The 18,697-nt window shown below is 34.8% G+C and overlaps 2 protein-coding genes across 7 annotated transcripts; both read left to right on the forward strand.

Annotated features, from left to right (window-relative positions):
- The first annotated feature begins 5,427 nt into the window (after positions 1-5,427).
- LOC110824162 (D-aminoacid aminotransferase-like PLP-dependent enzymes superfamily protein) lies at positions 5,428-11,502 on the forward strand. 6 transcript variants are annotated; one of them, XR_015816910.1, is made up of 8 exons: positions 5,428-5,581; positions 5,700-6,186; positions 6,665-6,782; positions 7,485-7,606; positions 7,817-7,875; positions 8,215-9,441; positions 10,467-10,576; positions 10,707-10,728. XR_015816910.1 is itself a non-coding variant. In XM_088213029.1 (8 exons), exons 1-8 carry the CDS (start codon positions 5,491-5,493, stop codon positions 11,035-11,037), a joined length of 1,104 nt encoding a protein of 367 aa, XP_088069155.1. In that variant the 5' UTR covers positions 5,428-5,490; the 3' UTR covers positions 11,038-11,502. The 6 variants fall into 6 exon arrangements, 1 of the variants encoding a protein (XP_088069155.1); XR_015816906.1 differs by lacking the exon at positions 7,817-7,875 and having other exon boundaries at positions 8,215-8,300; positions 8,697-9,441; positions 10,707-10,727; XM_088213029.1 differs by lacking the exon at positions 7,817-7,875 and adding an exon at positions 10,981-11,502 and having other exon boundaries at positions 8,215-8,300; positions 10,707-10,739.
- A 979-nt stretch (positions 11,503-12,481) lies between these two features.
- Positions 12,482-18,280, forward strand: LOC110824235 (nuclear transcription factor Y subunit B-1-like). The gene is made up of 7 exons (XM_022054811.2): positions 12,482-12,727; positions 13,083-13,312; positions 13,884-14,013; positions 14,333-14,338; positions 14,428-14,511; positions 14,677-14,715; positions 17,941-18,280. Exons 2-7 carry the CDS (start codon positions 13,095-13,097, stop codon positions 17,986-17,988), a joined length of 525 nt encoding a protein of 174 aa, XP_021910503.1. The 5' UTR covers positions 12,482-12,727; positions 13,083-13,094; the 3' UTR covers positions 17,989-18,280.
- The last annotated feature ends 417 nt before the right edge of the window (positions 18,281-18,697 follow it).

An 18,697-nucleotide genomic window follows, 5' to 3' on the forward strand; every position in this document is an offset into this window, starting at 1 on the left:
ATAAATAGATTTAGCTGTAATAAATAAGAAGAATATGATATAGTGCAAGGAATCATTCTTTTTTCTTCTCTCGATCTAGATCTACTAGGATTTGTGAAGCAAGTACAAGATGTGAAAAGAAAATTGAGGAACACACAAAGGAAAAACGAAGTGTAGCAGCAACGAGAGAGAAACCTAAGATTGTAAGAATGAAAAATAAAGACAAAATATTTCTACATCCCCCAAAATATTGGTGTACCAACACTATAAATACACTTTAGGAAAATCATTATTAACCTAACACACCTATACATACATATATACAAATGCACTCAATTTAAGTGTGTCATCTTTTTTGTGTAGTCCATCTCTTTACTACCTATGGGCTTGGATGATATGGCTCATGATCTTTTTAACCTTTTTTACATTGTCCATTAAGAGAGAGAGTCGACATTTTCTGCTCTCATCTCGATCATATGTTGGCTAAATAGTCCATTTGATAATGTTTTGGTAAACATGATTGTAAACTATTATTTACTTCTCAAATGCCTTATAACAATGCTCCTAATCTGATGATAAATCCACACACTGCAGATCAAGGGAAGAAAGAAAAACATGCATACTGTCGACTCCGTCAAGCCACCATCCTCAACTCCCCACGTTCACAATAATTGCATTTTTCTTTCATCCTTTTCTTTTGATTTTTATCCTTATCAATTCCTTAGAGATAGGAAATGTGTTGTTTCATTTTTTTGTATTTAAGAGCTGCAATTCTAGAATAAAAGGGGTAGACCATATTTTTCACAAAAGTTCAGGTAATTTTCTCATCTTAAGAAGAAAAGCTTTCTAATTTCTAACTTCAATATGACTGAGACCTAACATTGGTATCAAAGCGAGGTTTAAATATCAGCTACATAGACCTTCATGGCGTCGAACAAAACATGGATTGAAAAACTTGAGGTCGGGCTGGGTGGCTTGCAGGATAGTATGAGTCGTTTGGAAGTGGGAATAGCCAATAAGCTGCGGTTGATTGAAGAGAACTTGTTGCGCCTTTCAGACACCATTATGTCGAGCCGTGAGGGCTCCATAAGCCACTCTCTAGGGTGACTGGGACCAATACGACTTAACAAAAGAAAAGAAGACGAATAACCAAACACGAGGTAACAAGGGGTTTTACTCGAAGCTGGTTAAACTGGACTTCCTGACATATGCCGGCGATGAACCCACCGAGTGGTTCAATAGGGTCGAGCAGTTTTTTCAATTCCAAGGCACCACTGACCACCATAAAGTCTTATTAACCGCCTTCCACCTTGGAGGGGAGGCTAATTAATGGTGGCAATGGTTGCAAAGGGCGTACAGGGAAGACGACCGAGTGGTGACTTGGGCCAGGTTCACTAAAGAACTCTAGGCCCATTTTAGATTGATGGAGTATGAAGATTTTGATGAGGTCTTATCCAAAATATGCCAATTGAGCTCGCTGAGAGACTATCAAAAAGAATTTAAAAGGTTGGGTAATTGGGTTCAGGGTTGGACCCAAAAGGCCCTCGTAGGTACTTTCATTGGTGGACTCAAGCTCGAAATCGTAGATGACATAAGGATGTTTAAGCCCAGAACGCTAAAAGATGCAATAAGTCTGGCTCACATACATGAGGAGCAGCTGGGCCATTAAGATAAGCTGAGATGGGCAGGGTAGACTCAACCCGATCAGCAAGTATCTTCCCTACCTGATCAAGCCACACGAGCCCTAACAACGATAGCTGCTGCGCCCAATTGATTATCCTGGAAAGAAGCACAACGCCGACGAGCATAAGGGTTGTGCTTCCACTATGACGAAAAATTTACATTTGGGAACAGATGTCGTCGACCCCAACTATTGCTTCTAGAAGGCCACAAAGAGGAAGAAGATATCGAGTCTACAAAACCTGGCTAAATGGAGAGACCAAGGCCACCTGAACCTTAAGGACAAGGTTCTAAAAAAAGGAGAGGCAATGATAAACCCACACACCGCAGATCAAAAGAAGAAAGGAAAATATGCATATTGTCTCGGTCAAGCCACCATCCTCAACTCTCCACGTCCGCAGTAACTACATTTTTCCTTTATCATTTTCTTTTGATTTTTATCCTTATCAGTTCCTTAAAAGTAGGAAGCGTGTTGTTTCATTTTTTTGTATTTAAAAGCTACAGTTCTTGAATAAAAGGGGCGGACCATGTTTTTCAAGAAAATTCAAGTAATTTTCTCACCTTAAGAAGAAAAGCTTTCTGATTTCTAACTTCAATCTGACTGGAACCTAACACCTAAACCTTCTTTTATACCAGGTAATAGTCAAGTTCAACATGCTCTGTTCTTTCATAAAATACCACATTGATCATTATATGTCTTGCGGTCTTATTATCACAATATAATGTTGTAAGTCTTGAATTATTAATCCCAAAAGCAACCAGTAAATCCATGTCAATTCACAACACATACTTGTCATGGCTTTGTATTATGCTTCAATTAATGATCTTAAGACCGTTTGTTGGTTCTTTGATTTTTAGAAGATTAAAGAGACATCAAGAAAAATACAATATCTTGTGACTAACATTCTTGTGCCCAAACATCCTACCTAATCACTATTACTATAGTAATTTAATTTTAACTCTGTTGAACGAGGATAGAATAATCTATCTCCAATAAACGCATTTAATATGCCTTGATCCGTGTATACTGCATTTAAAGACTTATCTGTAAGCTTTTCCTTAAATTGTTCAGAAGTTGTTAATAGGTCCCGATCAGAGTAAGAAGAACAAACAAGAGGTTGGGTGTTTCTAATTACAGTGAGAAACAACGCTGTTTGGGTTTCTTTTTGGAAAAAATTGATTTGCCTTTTTAATTCATTTGCACTACATTTAAATACAAGAAGAAAGAACCAAAACTCCTACTTCTACGCTTACATAATTGAAACAAAATAAAAAAGAAATCACAATAATTCCACAACAATTAAAAATCCTTAACTGGGCAGATTTTTCTAGGTTGACTGGTTCATGTTTTTCCTATTCTTTTTTACTATGTCTTGGGTCTACAACATGGGCAACTCAATCCATATATTTCGTGTTCGTACAGGGCTTATCAGTTGTAAAGAGTAGGCTATATCTAGTTTTGTTATGGTTCAATACAACAATTTCCTAATGAGTCTTCTTTACATGGTTGGATTAGTGATAGGTTCACCACCTTCTTTTGATAACTTAACGTTTTGATCTAAGAGAACCTTTGATATTTTTCCTCTTAATATTCTAATATCCTTCAGCAAATATAATGCATGTCTCCTATGATAATTGCGAATCCTCCCTTTCATCCTAGCTACTTTAATGCCCAAAAAGTACTTCAAGTTTCTAAGATCTTTAATTTTGAATTACTTATTCATGATTTATTTCAATTTACCAATCATTTGATTACTGTTTAATTGACCACAATTATGTTATCTACATATACTAGTACTGCTGTAAAGTCTCTCATATTCATTCTCACCAATAAACTATAATTAGATTTGCATTATGTGAATCCTTGTTTGACAATTAAGTTTAAGAATTTAACATAATATTGTCTTAAAACTTGCTTAAATTCATATAACCTCTTCATTAATCTACATATCTTTTATGTTATCTAACCAGGATATGCAAGTGATGTCTCTATGCATAGTTCCTTATTCAGATCACCATGTATAGATGCATTCCTGACATTAGATTATCTAAGATACCATCCATGAACTACTGTTAAGGAAAGAAGTAATCATACATATACAATTTTTACCGCCAGAGAAAATATTTCAAAGTAATTTAATCCCTTCTTTGAAATTAACCCTTGTCTATAAGTCTAGTTTTTTACCCATCAAGTGTACCCTTTGTATTGTATTTGATTTTGTACACTTATTTACACTCATCGGGTCTATGCTTGATTCATCAAAACCCATCAAAAACTTCATCAAACAATCTATTTGTTGATAATCAACTATTGTATTAAGTCCCCCACATATGCAATTTGACATCAGCTCATAATTCTTCTATTCATCAAATGAACCCTTTAGTTTTGAAAAATAAACCCCTAAAAACCTTGGATTTCTATGAGATTGGTTGATTTCCTGCTTTACCATATAGATTTTTGGTGCATTTTGCTGCACAAGCCTCTACTTTAGCTTGAGCCGTAGCTAATGCATTATGTTAGATAAAATGTCATGCACTTTCTATCAACAAATAGGGTATTATGGATCCAAGTGATAACGACGTCGTTATATCATAACCAATGCTCCATCAAAGGATCTGAAGGATCTGTTGGTTCTCTCAAGCTCATATCAACAAACCTATTTTATTCTTGATTCACAATACTCTTTTCATTTATATGACCTAGGTATGATAATTGTTCGCTTCAATTAATTTTGAGTGACTAGGAGTGCACGAGGGCTTTTATTCACTCCGTTGTAGTATGAACTACTCAGATTCGAGAGATTTAAGATGATTGCACTTAAAAATAATGCATTTGGTTGAGTAGCTGTATGATTTTAATGCTCACTCTCTATCTAAGTACTATGATACCATGCAATAAGCACTTGTGTCTTCTCTCTAATGGTGAGAAAACCTTTTTTCTTCTTCTCTCAACTAAAACTTAAAAAGATCTATGAAGCAAGCATAAAATGATGAAAAAAAAAACTAATGGACACATAAAGGAAGAATGCAATGACGATGAAAGATAAATTTTAGGATTATAAGAATGAAAAATATATAGTTTAGAGAGTTTGAAGGTTAAAACAAGGTATTTATACGTTTTCCGAAATAATAGTGTATCTACACTATCTACACCACAAATACATCTCAACAAAATCATTATTAACCTATTACACAAATTCATACATATATATACACAAGCACACATTTTAGACATGTCACCTATTTTTGTCGCAAGCAATCCATTTCTTTCCTACCCATGGGCTTGGGCAATTGGGCTGAACTCTTTCAGCCCTTTTAACATAGAGATTACACTTACGGCCTATAAATATCTTTTTTTTTTTTTTTAAAGAGCATTTTGTTGAAGACTAAAATATAAATATATATATATATATATGTCTGCAAATTGAAACAAAAATAAATTTTGTTATAATAAGTAACAAGAGATGTTATGTTTGAAGTTTCTGTTCAGTGGGCTGAGAAGGACAGTTAACAGTAGTAAATAGAAATTTTTATCTTTTGCCATAAAAAGTGAATTTTAATAATAAATTTATTAAATATCTTAATATAGCAGGCATAGAATTTAATTAATTAATTTAGTAGTATGTTTAATTACAAATATAATAAATATATAAAATTCTTAAATGATTACAGTCATTTTAAGTTTTGACCATTTACTATAGTTTTTTTTAAGTCTAAAAATTAAAAAAAAAAATTGAACAATTTAATTTTTCCCAAACATATTGCTGTTAAGTTTTGAATTATAATACTACAACTCCGTTTTTTTGTTCTTTTTGGCCTTCCAGAATAAAGATGTCGAGTTTCAGGCTCGTATTCAGCAACGGCGTCGTTTCGCGCTCCTCCGACACTCCTCCAGTCGCCACCTTCCTCGAGTCACATCCAGGTAAGGTTCCTTCCTGCAGTCCTCGTGCCTTTCTTCTTAGAATACCAAACTCATAAAAGTATAAACATAACGAAGTTCTGAATTCAGTTTCAGTCACTAGTTTATCCACTTCGAACAGGTGCTTACACGACTACTCGAACCCATGACAATGCTTCATGCCTCTTGTTCTGGGAACGGCATCTCCGGAGACTCGCGAATTCAGCAAGGATTCTCTTGAACTCGAAACCTCGACTCTTATTCAAGCCCTACGAGACGACACCACATTGTTCGCTGTCATCGTTCTCGATAGACCCATCTGTATGGATATCGGGCATTCCAAGCTTGGTAAACGATTCAATGAGCAAGGCGTTGAAAGTTGCGTTGAGAGAGAGCAGGAGGAGCGATGGCGAGGAATTGGCGGTCACGGCTCTTGTCAGCTGCGATGTGGAGAAATTCTATGGAGTTCAGGACCTGGATGGAGAAAGAGTCGATAGGGTTTTTGATGTGAATGTGCATATTGGAACTTATGTCCCTGGTTTGTTTGGTGTTGAAGGAAATGGGGCGCATTTGGCTTTGGTGGGTTATGGTAGGGAGGTTGCGGTTGCCAAGTATTCAGATTGGGTAAGGTTGGTTTCTTTGCATTTCTAGGGTTTTGGTCAATTGAATTGTTGAGAAAAAAAGAGAAACTTTTTTCCCGAGCTGTGCTTCCATGAGAGTCACTTATTCAGACCACAGTGTTCAATTCATTAGTTTGGCGTGGTAATGGGTATGCGCTTTTGGGCTTGCTGCAGCATGCTCATCCATGCATTTTCCTTTCAGCTGTCAAACTAGATTGTTAAGATAAAAAAAGAATGTGGTATACTGGTTTGAATTCAAATGAGGACATAAGAATTACTCACAAGTAGTTAGCTAAGTTGGATTACCATCAGATGGTGGGAAGTTCTTCTTTTTGTCTTAAATGTGAAGTTTAATGTTCGTAATCTCAATATCTGCCTTGCTTTCTTTATTAGGAAACTTTAGGAGTGTTTTGAGTGTCTTTAATGTTCTTCTTGCTTTGGTGCATTATCTGAATTGTGATTAGGATGAATTCTGTATTCTGTACAGGCTAAGGAAGCCTCTGGAGAAGTTGAGACCTCCTCTGGTGACTGAGCTTTTGCTTTCGAATGATGGTGATCACATACTTGAAGGCTGCATAACAAACTTTTTCGTCGTTTGTCAAAAGGTGGGTGATTGATGTTTGTGATTTTCTTTTAGGTGTTTTGAGATTGACAAGTTGAAAGTTCCAAGGTCCAAAGTGTGCCCTCTTTGGTAGTTCTTCATTATGAGATTTAACAAGCACAGGTTTTTCTTCTTCTATTCCTTTTATCAGAGAAATCTTCTGGTAACAAAATTATTTACGCTTATTTAAGTCTTCTATACGAGCTGGTAACCATTTCATAGTTGTTTTGGTCTTGAAAAATTAAGTTTAACATTTATTTCCAACATGAGGTGGTTTCTCTTTTGGGTCTATAATATTAGTTCAAAAATAGTGATGATCCAAAGGCATCTAACAAGATTTGTTTGTTTTGAAATATGGTCAAATTTGAATGTGCATTCAAATTAATGGAGAAACTGGTGTCAAAGATTACTGAATTACAATTTAGTGTACCTTAATTTAGCCTTCTAAATTTCCAATGGATGAAACTATTTATTATCAGTCATGTTGGTAGCCATTTTCAAATTATAAACTATAATGTTGATTCATGTAGATTTTGGTATCAAATGGAAAGCTAGATTGACTTGTTACTCCTAGCAAGTCTTGAGATGACCCAGGACTTATGAGGCATTGTATTTGTTGTCATTTATGTGGCAATAATGTTCATGTAATTCACTCATGTTTGTTGTTAAGTTTTAATCTTAAAATGCTTTTGGAATTTGCTTTTAGGATAACAGTGAAGCTGAGGGAAGATACTCACATGAGTGCAACAGTACATATTCCTTTGAAGTGCAAACAGCTCCTATCAGTGATGGGGTGCTTCCGGGTGTTATTCGAGAATTGGTCATTGAGTATGCTCTACTTCTGGACTCTAAAGTTTATTCTTCTTAAGTACTGAAAAGATTTGGTCAATGAGCAGCAAATGATCAAATTCAATTAGGTTATTTTTCACAACAATAATAAAGGTTTTTTTCCCTTTGAGAATAAAGAATTTCATTGCTTTACTTTTGCAACTAAGTTCACATTATTTTGTTTATGATTAATTGTTTTTTCTTCTCAAGCAATTTTGAAGAATCTTTGCAATTACGAATACAGAAAATGCGTATGATGCATATTGAAGGTAATCCATTAGTAATCCATGGTTGATACAAGTTTAAGCCATAGTGTCAAGAAGCAAAACAAGGTGCCAATTTTTAGGTTCATCGGAGTAGAACTTTTTATTAATGAAGTTTTAGTAAAATCCTAGTTCAATATTTTATATTAAAAAAAAAAAAAAGAAAATCCCATTTCTTCCAGATTTGATTGTCATGCTGCTTTTTGCAAAATGAAGCTGCTGCTTGCCACATGCTTTTTCCTTTTTTAGGACTTCTTATACTCCTCATCAGCATAAGTTGACTAGAATAGACTATTGACATTATTGTTAGAATTTTTATTTACTGAAACTTTCCAAGCTCTGCAGAGTGTGTCTGAGCGAGGGAATTCCAATACGTGAGATCGCACCATCGTGGTCAAAGTTTGAATTCTGGGAGGAGGCCTTCATCACAAGTAAAACCTTTTAGTGCTCATATTTTTTCTAGTTGGTTACACCTGTACACATTTAATATGGTTTATTGGAGTAGGAAGAAACAGATTTCAGTTTATTTCGGATTATGTAGGACGAAGTGTGTTTATGTTGTGTGTTTTTTTGCTGCTACAAATAATTTTACCACTGCCACCAGCTGACTGACACTTGTCAATGTCAGTTAGAAGGCAGTTGCAAGTTTGAAATTGTCTAGGTAGTTATGATAAAAACATATTCCCCAAATACACTCACTTCCTGGAACTGACCCATCCTTTCCACTCAGCAATTACAGTGGCCATTTTTAAGTTAGATAGCATGCCAGACACCATTATTAGTGACCAGGATTCAATTTTTCTCTGTTTTTTATTTTTTTTTGCAAGAACTGTTCCAACTACAGGAAGCTTCCGTGGCCTCACCTACAACCTAGCACCCGCAGATGGTTGGTCAGATAGAGGTAGTTAATAGATGTCTCATAACATATCTACATTTCCTGTGTCACAATACTCCCACAAGCTGGTTTACTTGGTTAGTGCTCGGGGAGTTCTGGTGGAACACCACTATCACATAACCATCCATACACCATTTTGAGGCCCTTGGTGGCCCATTCCGTATTGATGTCCCACTCAGTCCAGTGGATTCCATTATTCTCACTCTCAATGACTACCTCAAGGACAGAGAAGATAGCTTCAAAATCCTAAAGTTCCACCTTTAAAGAGCACAAAACAGGATAAGCAACCGGCTGATGCCCACCGCATTGGTTGTAATTTCCGTCTGCATGAAGCTGTCTATGTTCATCTGCAACCTTACAGGCAACAGACACTCGCAGCTAGATCAAATCAGAAACTTGGCTCACTCTATTAAGGCCCTCGCAAGGTCATTGAGAAAAATGGGATCTGTTGGTTACAAACTTAAACTACCTGCCGCTAGCAAAGTCCGTTCCATTTTTCATTGTCTCCCAGCTCAAATGACTCTCCCACGTATTCCAATCCAAGGCACACCGGTGGAGTCCCGAGCCACACCCCGACAGGCCCTCTATATCCTAGATGACAGGTTGATTAAATGAACAACAACCAGAGGAGGCAGCACGAGAGGATGTTATTTCCCTTCTGATAGATCAAGTTACGGGTAAATGAACATAAAGATCAGTAGGTATTTGTGAATGTTTATGTGTCTTTCTTCCTTTACCTAATTTTGAATTAAATATGAGTAGATTAAGAAAGAATCCAATGATCTCCTTGAGTGAGAAAAGTACTCAAAAAACTTTTATAAATTCCTTCATACGTAATCTATCAAAAGAGACAGCAATCTATTTTACTACTATGGGAGGGTAGTTACTCTAGAAGTTATTTCCAGGATTTATTAACTACCTTGTCTAACTTCCTTATCCCTTAATCATTAACTATCCATACTTAAATACATAAAACTACATAATATTCCCTAAAAAGTGAAAAATTTCGAATAAATATATAATTAATTCATTCAGCATTATTTCTATTTCGGGAGGGTGGAAGAGGATTTTATTAGAGTTAGCGATAGATGATTTCAGATATTGGATTTTTTGGTTATGGAGCATCCTATTAATTTTTTTTTAGGAATTTTGAGGTTTTATTAACATCATACTAAGTGACATGTAAATACTTTTGTACATGAGATGACACCTTCTTAGTGCTGGTGAATTAGTGGTAAACTAGACTTTTTATTTAAAAATAATAATTCTTCTTCGTTCTCTGTTACACTTTGGCAAAATGTATTATTTTGACACTAACAATTCATAGCAAATCCTGGAGCAGAGAATATACCATGAATGCATGCGGTGGGTTATCATATTGATGATCTGGCCATTGGCTAAATTGAAAATCTACCTATAGTTTCTGTGGTGCGTTTGGTTAGGGTCACTTCCAAATGAATAAATGGCACCCGTCCAAGCTCGTTAAGTGTCCTTCAGTTATTATTGACTGCCAAATAGACACTCAAAGAAGCCCTACCTCTGCAAATATTATAATTTTATAATTTCAATATATTGATAATAACCCATTTAATATGCTATTTAGATCTACTTTGATGCAGTTGAGCCATAATGTTAGAACATAAGACTATTCCTATTACTTTTTCTCAACCAATACTGAACAAGTAGGGTTATTAATATACAGATAGCTTGAGAGTTTTGCAGCATGTGGAGATGATTAAGGTTCCAACATCTTGGAATTTGTTGGAATCAAAATGTTTGGAGGAAATAACATGGGAGGAGAAGAGTTTTAAGGTGTGTGATTTTCTTTCTAGCCTTACGAATAAGGCTAGTTTTTTTTTTTCTTGTGTGCAATAATACACCATCTTGAGTTGCTCAGAATTTGCTGTTTTCTTATGTTTTGCATTTGTTGAATCACAATCAGGAGGGTGCTGGGATGGTAACAAAAAGAATCCAGGTAAGGCCGTTGCTTACTTGAACTGTCCTCTAAACTGAACAATTGCATTTCTGATTCATTGTATCATGAGGAATAATTGCTTTTAGGAATGAATACTACTCTTTAAAATAAAGCTCCGCCATGGCACTTTGCATGACATGTTATCATGTTCTGATTTTAGTTCTCACTTCAGCACAGGAAACATGACAAAGAGCACTGATGATACTTTTCTTCTTTTCCTTGTATGTTGGTTCGGGAGCAGAAGGAGATTACAAAGAGAGCAGCAAAGGAAGGATATTTGTTAAGCAACTTCAGTTAGCAGACCATGGCTTGTCTGGTCTTAACCATCTTTGTTGGCTGCCATGCGAAAACCATACACTGCAGGTTTGTCCCTAATGAGGAGTAAACAGCTTGTATCTTCATGAACCTTATTCCCAGGTGAGGGTGGATATGAACCTGTTTTCCGACTGGATAGCAGGTTTGAACCTTATTCCAGGTTATTGATGATTAGTGATTAGGGGACCAAATTAAGGATAGATGGAAGATAAGTTTACCATTCAAAGAGAAATTCAAGATATTTCATGTAAATCTTTTGCCGGTATGTTTCTGAAAGTCTACTCATCTACTGGAATTTTCATATTGTCCCTATTCTCATCATTATGGATACTGTGCTGGACAAGTATATAAGATACTGTTATGTACTCACTATAGGCTTAATTTTGTTGACATAGCATTCATTTCAAGAGTTCGTCCAGTTAAGGGAGCTATTGGGTTTAATTGGTAAGCATGTGTATTCTTTATTTTTGATCTTATGGATTTGATACTGAACATTGTGGTTATTGCCTAAAAGACAATTAAAAGGTTTCCACTTGAATTTTACAAAAAAGTTGTTATACATTTTTCTATTTATAGGTGATTTGATAATGTTAATTATAAATAAATATTTAAATTAATAAAAAACAATTTTTAACCTATAATGATTTTGATAGTTTATTAAATTTATTTAAAAAATGTTGCATACTCTGTCTTAGAGTATTTATTACTTGATTAATGTTAAACCAAGAGAATTAAATAATAAAAAAAAATTACAATATTGAATATAAGGAAAAACCAAATCACAACACGTCAAATTTGGCATAAATTTTCTATGCAGGCACTAATTTTTTTGTAAAATTTATTTAAAAATGCACTACAAAAATATGAACATTAATATAATCTAATACCTATTACTTTAATATCATTTAAAATTTATTTAAACTTAATTAACTTTTAATTTTTATAATTAAATTAAATATACTTCTGAATAAACTCTGGTAAAACATAGTTTATTTATTGGAGACATGTAATTGAAAAGAGCAGACTTTATTTTTGGAATTTATTTGGAAATTTATGTTATAAATGGAAAAAAAATTATCGGAAATGTTAAAAATTTGAAATCTGAAAAGATTAGCATAATTTCAATTCATATTGTTTTTTTTTTTATAATTTGTTTACAATCACTAGGTTATATTAATGATTACTACGAGCATGACCTGAAAATCTTGGAATTAATTTATAAGATTTTGGTGAACTGGTGGTCCAAATATAAATTGAACTACTTTTGCAGAATCCATTAAGAAAAATGTGATTGGTTGGAGATGGTAACGGAACAGGGGTGTGTGTGTGTGTGTGTGTGTGTGTGTGTGTGTGTGTGTGTGTGTGTGTGTGTGTGTGTGTGTGTGTGGGGACTCCAACCATGTATAAATAACTCGCCAACACCTCTTCCTGACCACTCGTTTCCAAACCAACGGTTTTGATAAACAAAATTCCAAAAACCAAAAAGAAATAACCCCTCTCTCACCATCTCTCTCTCTTCATCATCATCATCATCATCATCATCATCGCATTCTTCAGCTTCTCTCCTCCCTCTCTTCTCCATCGTCAGATCTTCATCTCTCGCTAAAAACAATTTCATCTCCCTAACGCGCGCCAAATACAAATTCTTCCTCCTTCTCTCTCTGTTTTCACGGGTAATCACTGTCTCTTTCTTTTTAAAACTTCATCTCCCCTCTCTTATAGGGTTTCGATTTCTTCTTCCTCTCGCTTCTTCATTTTTATCCGCTGTTAATTCATGTCTTGTATTAGATGTGTGTGTTTTATTGTCTGTGTTTATCTTTACATGTGTGGAAATTCGCTACCTCCTTGTGTTAAATTTGTGTGTCAACAACGCTAATCGTGTCTCTTTTTCCTATGCAATCGACTTTTTTTTTTTTTTTTAATCTGTGTGTTTATATGCCTGAGACGTATGATTTGAATGCGTTTATCGGTGTGTTTTGATGTAACTATGTATGAAATGCCGTGTTTGTGTGGGAGTGGGGAATGTAGGGATTTAGTGAGATGGCGGACGCACCGACGAGTCCGGCAGGAGGGAGCCACGAGAGCGGCGGAGAGCAGAGCCCGCATTCAGGTGTAAGGGAGCAGGACAGGTACCTGCCTATAGCCAATATAAGCCGGATCATGAAGAAGGCATTGCCTCCCAACGGCAAGATCGCCAAGGACGCTAAGGATACTGTTCAAGAATGCGTCTCCGAGTTCATCAGCTTCATTACCAGCGAGTAAGTTGAAATTCCTTCGGTCTCTATGTTCTATTCTAATTTCCTCTGTTGTGAAATGCTGTGCCATTGGTGAATTGTGATTCTTACTGCTTATTGAAAGCAAGGATTGTTAAGTTTAGCTGCTTTTATGAGGTGTTTAATATGATTTTCGGTGTTTCTGGGACTTGCCCGCAGTTTTTGCGAATATGAATATGACACCAGAGATTAGACATGTATTCTTTTCGTGAAATAAATAAGTAAATAACTGGTGTTTTTTGGTTCCTTTTGCTAGTATTCTAAAATTTGCGATTGGTCTTTTTAGGATAGAGGACTTTGTTATTAACCCAAGTGTTTGAAGTTAATGTTCATATTGATAGATATTCCTTTTCTAAAGAAAAAAAAAAATCCAATACCCTGGATGTAGCTTCAGAAAAAAATTACACTACTTGAGAATCAAAGTTCTTTATGATTGTTGTTTGGTGTTTCGCGGAATTGGTTGATTCTTTTCCTGAATATTAGTTGTTTTTTCGGGAGTTGGCTTTTTGATTTGAGATATAACCTACTTTTTCGTGGCGTGTTGGTTCTTTTGCAGGGCCAGTGACAAATGTCAGAAGGAGAAGAGGAAGACAATTAATGGCGATGATTTGTTGTGGGCAATGGCAACATTGGGATTTGAGGATTATATTGAACCACTTAAGATTTACCTGGCTAGATACAGGGAGGTTGGTGATCTTTCAGTTTCTGCTCATTTGCTTGTTGGTTTTGGTTTATGCTTAAGTTTCTAGGATGAGTTGGTCGTTTTTGGCTTCAGTATCTTTGACTCGTTGAAAATATTAACTATGGAAAGGGGAATATGGTTCTGATTCTACTGTCTGTTTCCTCTCTTTCAGTGATTATTGAAGCAAATTAGTTTGCTTCAGGTTTTTATCTAACAAAGAGATTTCTTTATTTCATTACTTCCTGATCTCTGTAAACCTAATCGGACTATGTGTCTTCTTTTTCTGCGGCATCAATCTTTCGGGGATAATTCTGCTATCGCAGTTGGAGGTAGTTATATTACTACATATCCCTTTTTTTCTCTTTATTGCCTTCTTTTCACATTAAGACTGAAATTTGTTCATCTTAAAATTTGACAGGGTGATACTAAGGGGTCTGCTAGAGGTGGAGATGGCTCTGTTAAAAGGGATGCAGTTGGAGGTCTTCCTGGCCAAAATGCACAGGTGTGATCTTATTGACATGCTTCAGATTATTTTGTCTCCAATGATTTACATCAGCATTATCTACTTTTAGTTTCTTCACTGTCTTTTCTTCATTGATGATGCATTATCTTCTTTTAGTTTCTTAGTCACTGTCTTTTCTGGACTGATGATGAATGTGCTTTGCAGTTCACTCTTCAAGGATCTATGAACTACATCAATAACCAAGTAAGTGTTTCTCTCTTTCTTTCCCTTTTCCTTTGTCTGTCTGCCTCTCTCTCTCTCTCTCACACACACACACACACATGGATGGAGGAGGTACATATTACACACCCACCAAACACCAAAAAATTCAGATATTATTACAGACCAGATAAAGTGTCTACATGCACATATTCTTATATTTCCATTATCATGGGAGGTGCATTATCAAATACAATGTTGATCGTATCTTTCTAGTAGCAACCATGGTTTATTGAGACTTAAATAAGTATTTTAAGTTCAGGCTTAACTTATTATCTTGTCACAAGGGAGTAAGAGTGTTGGTGGAATTTCTGTGAAATATGAAGTTATGTAAAGATATCTTTCTTTCTATTTGCTCATGTTCGCCTAAGCTCAAGGCAGACTGGTCCTATATGCTTTTTGGTTCACCTGTGTGTTGGACTATTTCTTAATGATATTTAGAACATCATCATGTATTGCTTCTTTAAATGACAAAAAATGGCAGAACTAAGAGGGGGCAAAAGGGGGCCATCACCAGTGCCCCCCCTTGAGTCCAGCATTTGTGTATTGGCATGTATACATGATTTTCATTGTCAAATATATATATGGCTCATTCCCCATAATAATCTTACTTTTTACATGTATGTGTATATATAATATGCATACATGTTGAAATTTTCACTTATAACTAATAATCTCTGTGTGTGTATGCATATGTTTTATACATGTGAAAAAATAAAATAAAAAGAATAATCAACTAAGACTTTTGTGAGAGAGTAAAATTAATACGAAAACAAAATAGAAAAATAGAGATTTTAATACTTACCCTCAACTTAAACTTTTTTATGCATTCAAAATTGTTTTCCTTATGAAAACAAACAATATGTAAATTAACAGATGCTAAAGTTCTTTATTTTCAATTTCAATCATGTTGTGGTTGTATGTCATGGTTGGCGGATCTCAGCAGAGTGGATGGTGTATGGTTATGGATAGGTTAAGCATATACTTTAACTCCAATTCCTTATGTGTTTTGTTGATTTGCTTGAACATTAGGAAGTTGTAACTGTTTTACATGTTGGGTGGTTAGTTAGGCACTTGTTTTTGTTTCTATTACTTGACCATGAAGGTTAAAGGTAAATTGTCTATGAGAGCTGTACTGTATCAATTTCTTATTCTCAAACACTATGGTTAGGAGCCTAAGGAAGAATATAAAATAAAGATTTTTAAAATTGAATAAGATAAGTGTATGTCCAGCAGGGCTTTTACTTCTGCTACCAAGAAGTAGAAGTCCGTCAAAATGTTAAAAAAACAGAAGTTCTTTTAGGTAGAAGCAAATTTGTTTTTTGCTATGTTTTGCTAATTTATAATTTAAGTATTTTTATATTTATTGACTATGTTTCACTAATTTATTATTTTAATATTTTTAAATTTAAAATATAATTATTAATTATAATTTTTTGTTATTTTTAATATTTACTATTAATTTTATAACATAATTAATTAAATATAATACTATGTTTTGTTGTGAAAGCACGTTCTTAAGTTTGTTAAAAGCTTTTCTTAAAGCACTTTTAGCAGTTTACAGTTCAAGAAGTAATCGTGCCAAATGGACCCTAATAATCATTTTTTAAAAAATAAAAAGGATAGTATGTTTATTAGATAAACAGTACCAAAGGGATGCTACCTATTTACAAAATATTTACAGCTCTGTTAGTGTATTTATGACATTCCCAAAAGTCTCAATCCTATAAATATGATGACTCAAAATTAAAGAACCAAAATAGTGAATCCATCTATTCCTAATTTTCGACATCTCTCCATCAATCCCCTCGAACACTCTTCTGTTCCTCTCTTTTTTAACCACCCAACAAATAGTCAAATATAAAATAAATTGACCCTAACAATCATAACCAACCTTTATCTGAAAGTTACCTATAGTAAAAAGATCAAATGGAAGTTTTCAAAAGTAAGGTAGAGATTTTATGAATATGACAATAAGTATTTCTTTAGATGAAAAATATATATTATCAAATAGGAAAAGAATAAGTAATTAGGTCACTTTACCAAAAATATTGTGTATAATGAATTATGAAGCTTCTCGACCCTCCAATTTGGATTGTTGGATCATTGAGGGTTAAGAATAGTGTTTAATAAACCCTACTTTACCTTGTTAGATTTCTTTAAAAATTATTAAATAGAGTTAGTAGTAAAGTTCACCTTACTCCCCTGTACTTTGAAAAATATTGTCTCAAAGATGCTGTAAATAGAGGCCACCTTTGTTCATTTTTTCCCCAAAAAAAAAGAACATATGGTCTTAGAGAAGTTATGTTTAGAAAAAAGGATCATTCCTGTGTAAGAGAAACTTTAGTAGACTATCATTTAAAGATTGAGTATATCATTTCGGAGTTTGCAGGTTATATTGAATCTTTGAATGTGGGGGAAAGTTTGATATATCATTTCAGATTGTACAGTTTGTATTAAATCTTTGAATGGGGATTGCTATTAGGTTTGATTTTCAAGATTTCACGATACCAGCTATCATTTAAAGAAACTTTAGTAGACTGACAGGAAATTTTCAAAAGAGGCTAGGATCTCTTTGTTTTTTTTTTTTTTTTTTGAAATAAAAGTGAAAGAGGCTAAGATCTTTTAGTGGCTAGTTCGGAAGATTTTGTGGATTGAATATAAGCTCAGTTCTCAGTCACTGGAAAATTTAAAAATTTTCCATGTTCTGATGCATCTGGGAGACTCTGTCAAGGCTAGTGCAAAGTGTAGCATAGGCTGTCCTTTTTTTAGTACTTTTGCTTGAAATTTCCACCTTTTTTGGAAGAGAAAAAAGATTTATAATAATAGGAACGGCACACCAAGAGGGTGCAGCTCATTTAGAAAGAAGTGTTACATATTACCAAAAGGAAATAAAAATATTGATAACATACCTTAAATTCTATCTAGATTTAAGATGATTGTTAAACAAATCAAGATTTGGAACCAGTCGTCTCCAGTACTAGACGAAGACATGATGTGATCATGCTGCTAAAAGTGCTTAGAAAAGTTCATTGACCTTGTCTCAGTAGAGTTTGGCATCTCCTGGTTCTCTTTTGAAATTGTTCCTATTTCTTGCCAAAAAATTACTGGCAAGAAATGCATCAGAATTGCATCTAATTGGATATGATGATTACTTTAGATTTTCTTCAGAAAAATGATGATTTGCTGCTTTGGGTTCGTATCTTGCAGGGACAAGGACAGCATCTTATTGTTCCTACCATGCCAGGCAATGAATAGGGGATTCTAGCTTGTCTTCAACCAATTTTACGAATATTAGGTCTGTAAAATTGTTTAATTCCAACACATGTAGCATCATTTAGGTGGACCAATATGATTTCAATTCAAGTGCTATATATTGTGGAGCTTTGTTGCCTTACCCCCCCCCCCCCACCCCAATTGTTGGGATGCTCCCATCAGCAACTAAGCTGTAGTGAGTAGTCACAATGTAAATTTGTTTCTGCTAGTGTAGAATATTCTGATCATTTGAAGAAGGCTAAATTTGATGAGGACCTGAATGTTATTGTTGAAACATCTAAACCCCGTTTTGTTGTCAATGACAAATGCTGACAAATGATCGACACCATAGCCTCTATTCTAAGGAACTAGGTTGAGAGGAGAAACTGTAATTGTTCCCCAAGCCAAATTTGATCAGAGTGCTGCAACCCACAATACCAGCAAGACAAAACTTAACAAAAGTGCTTGGGTCTCAACAGTAGAAGATAATCCTGCATGTGGGTCGAGGATGAAAACTGAGCCGCTGGTGACTGGCCTATGGTATATATTTTCCTTCTGGTAGCTGACTTAGTATGTGTTCATATATTTTCTGGACTTTCATTGTGTTCTATCTATAGGATTGCTCGAGAACTTGCAATGCAAAATTATCTCCTCCATAGTCAATGAGACTTTAGAGGTATGAGGTATGTCTTTTCCTTGGACACCTGGGAGT

This window comes from Carica papaya, chromosome 2 (assembly GCF_054855325.1).
Source record: "Carica papaya isolate Zhongbai chromosome 2, ASM5485532v1, whole genome shotgun sequence".
In the NCBI taxonomy this organism is placed as follows: Eukaryota; Viridiplantae; Streptophyta; class Magnoliopsida; order Brassicales; family Caricaceae; genus Carica; species Carica papaya.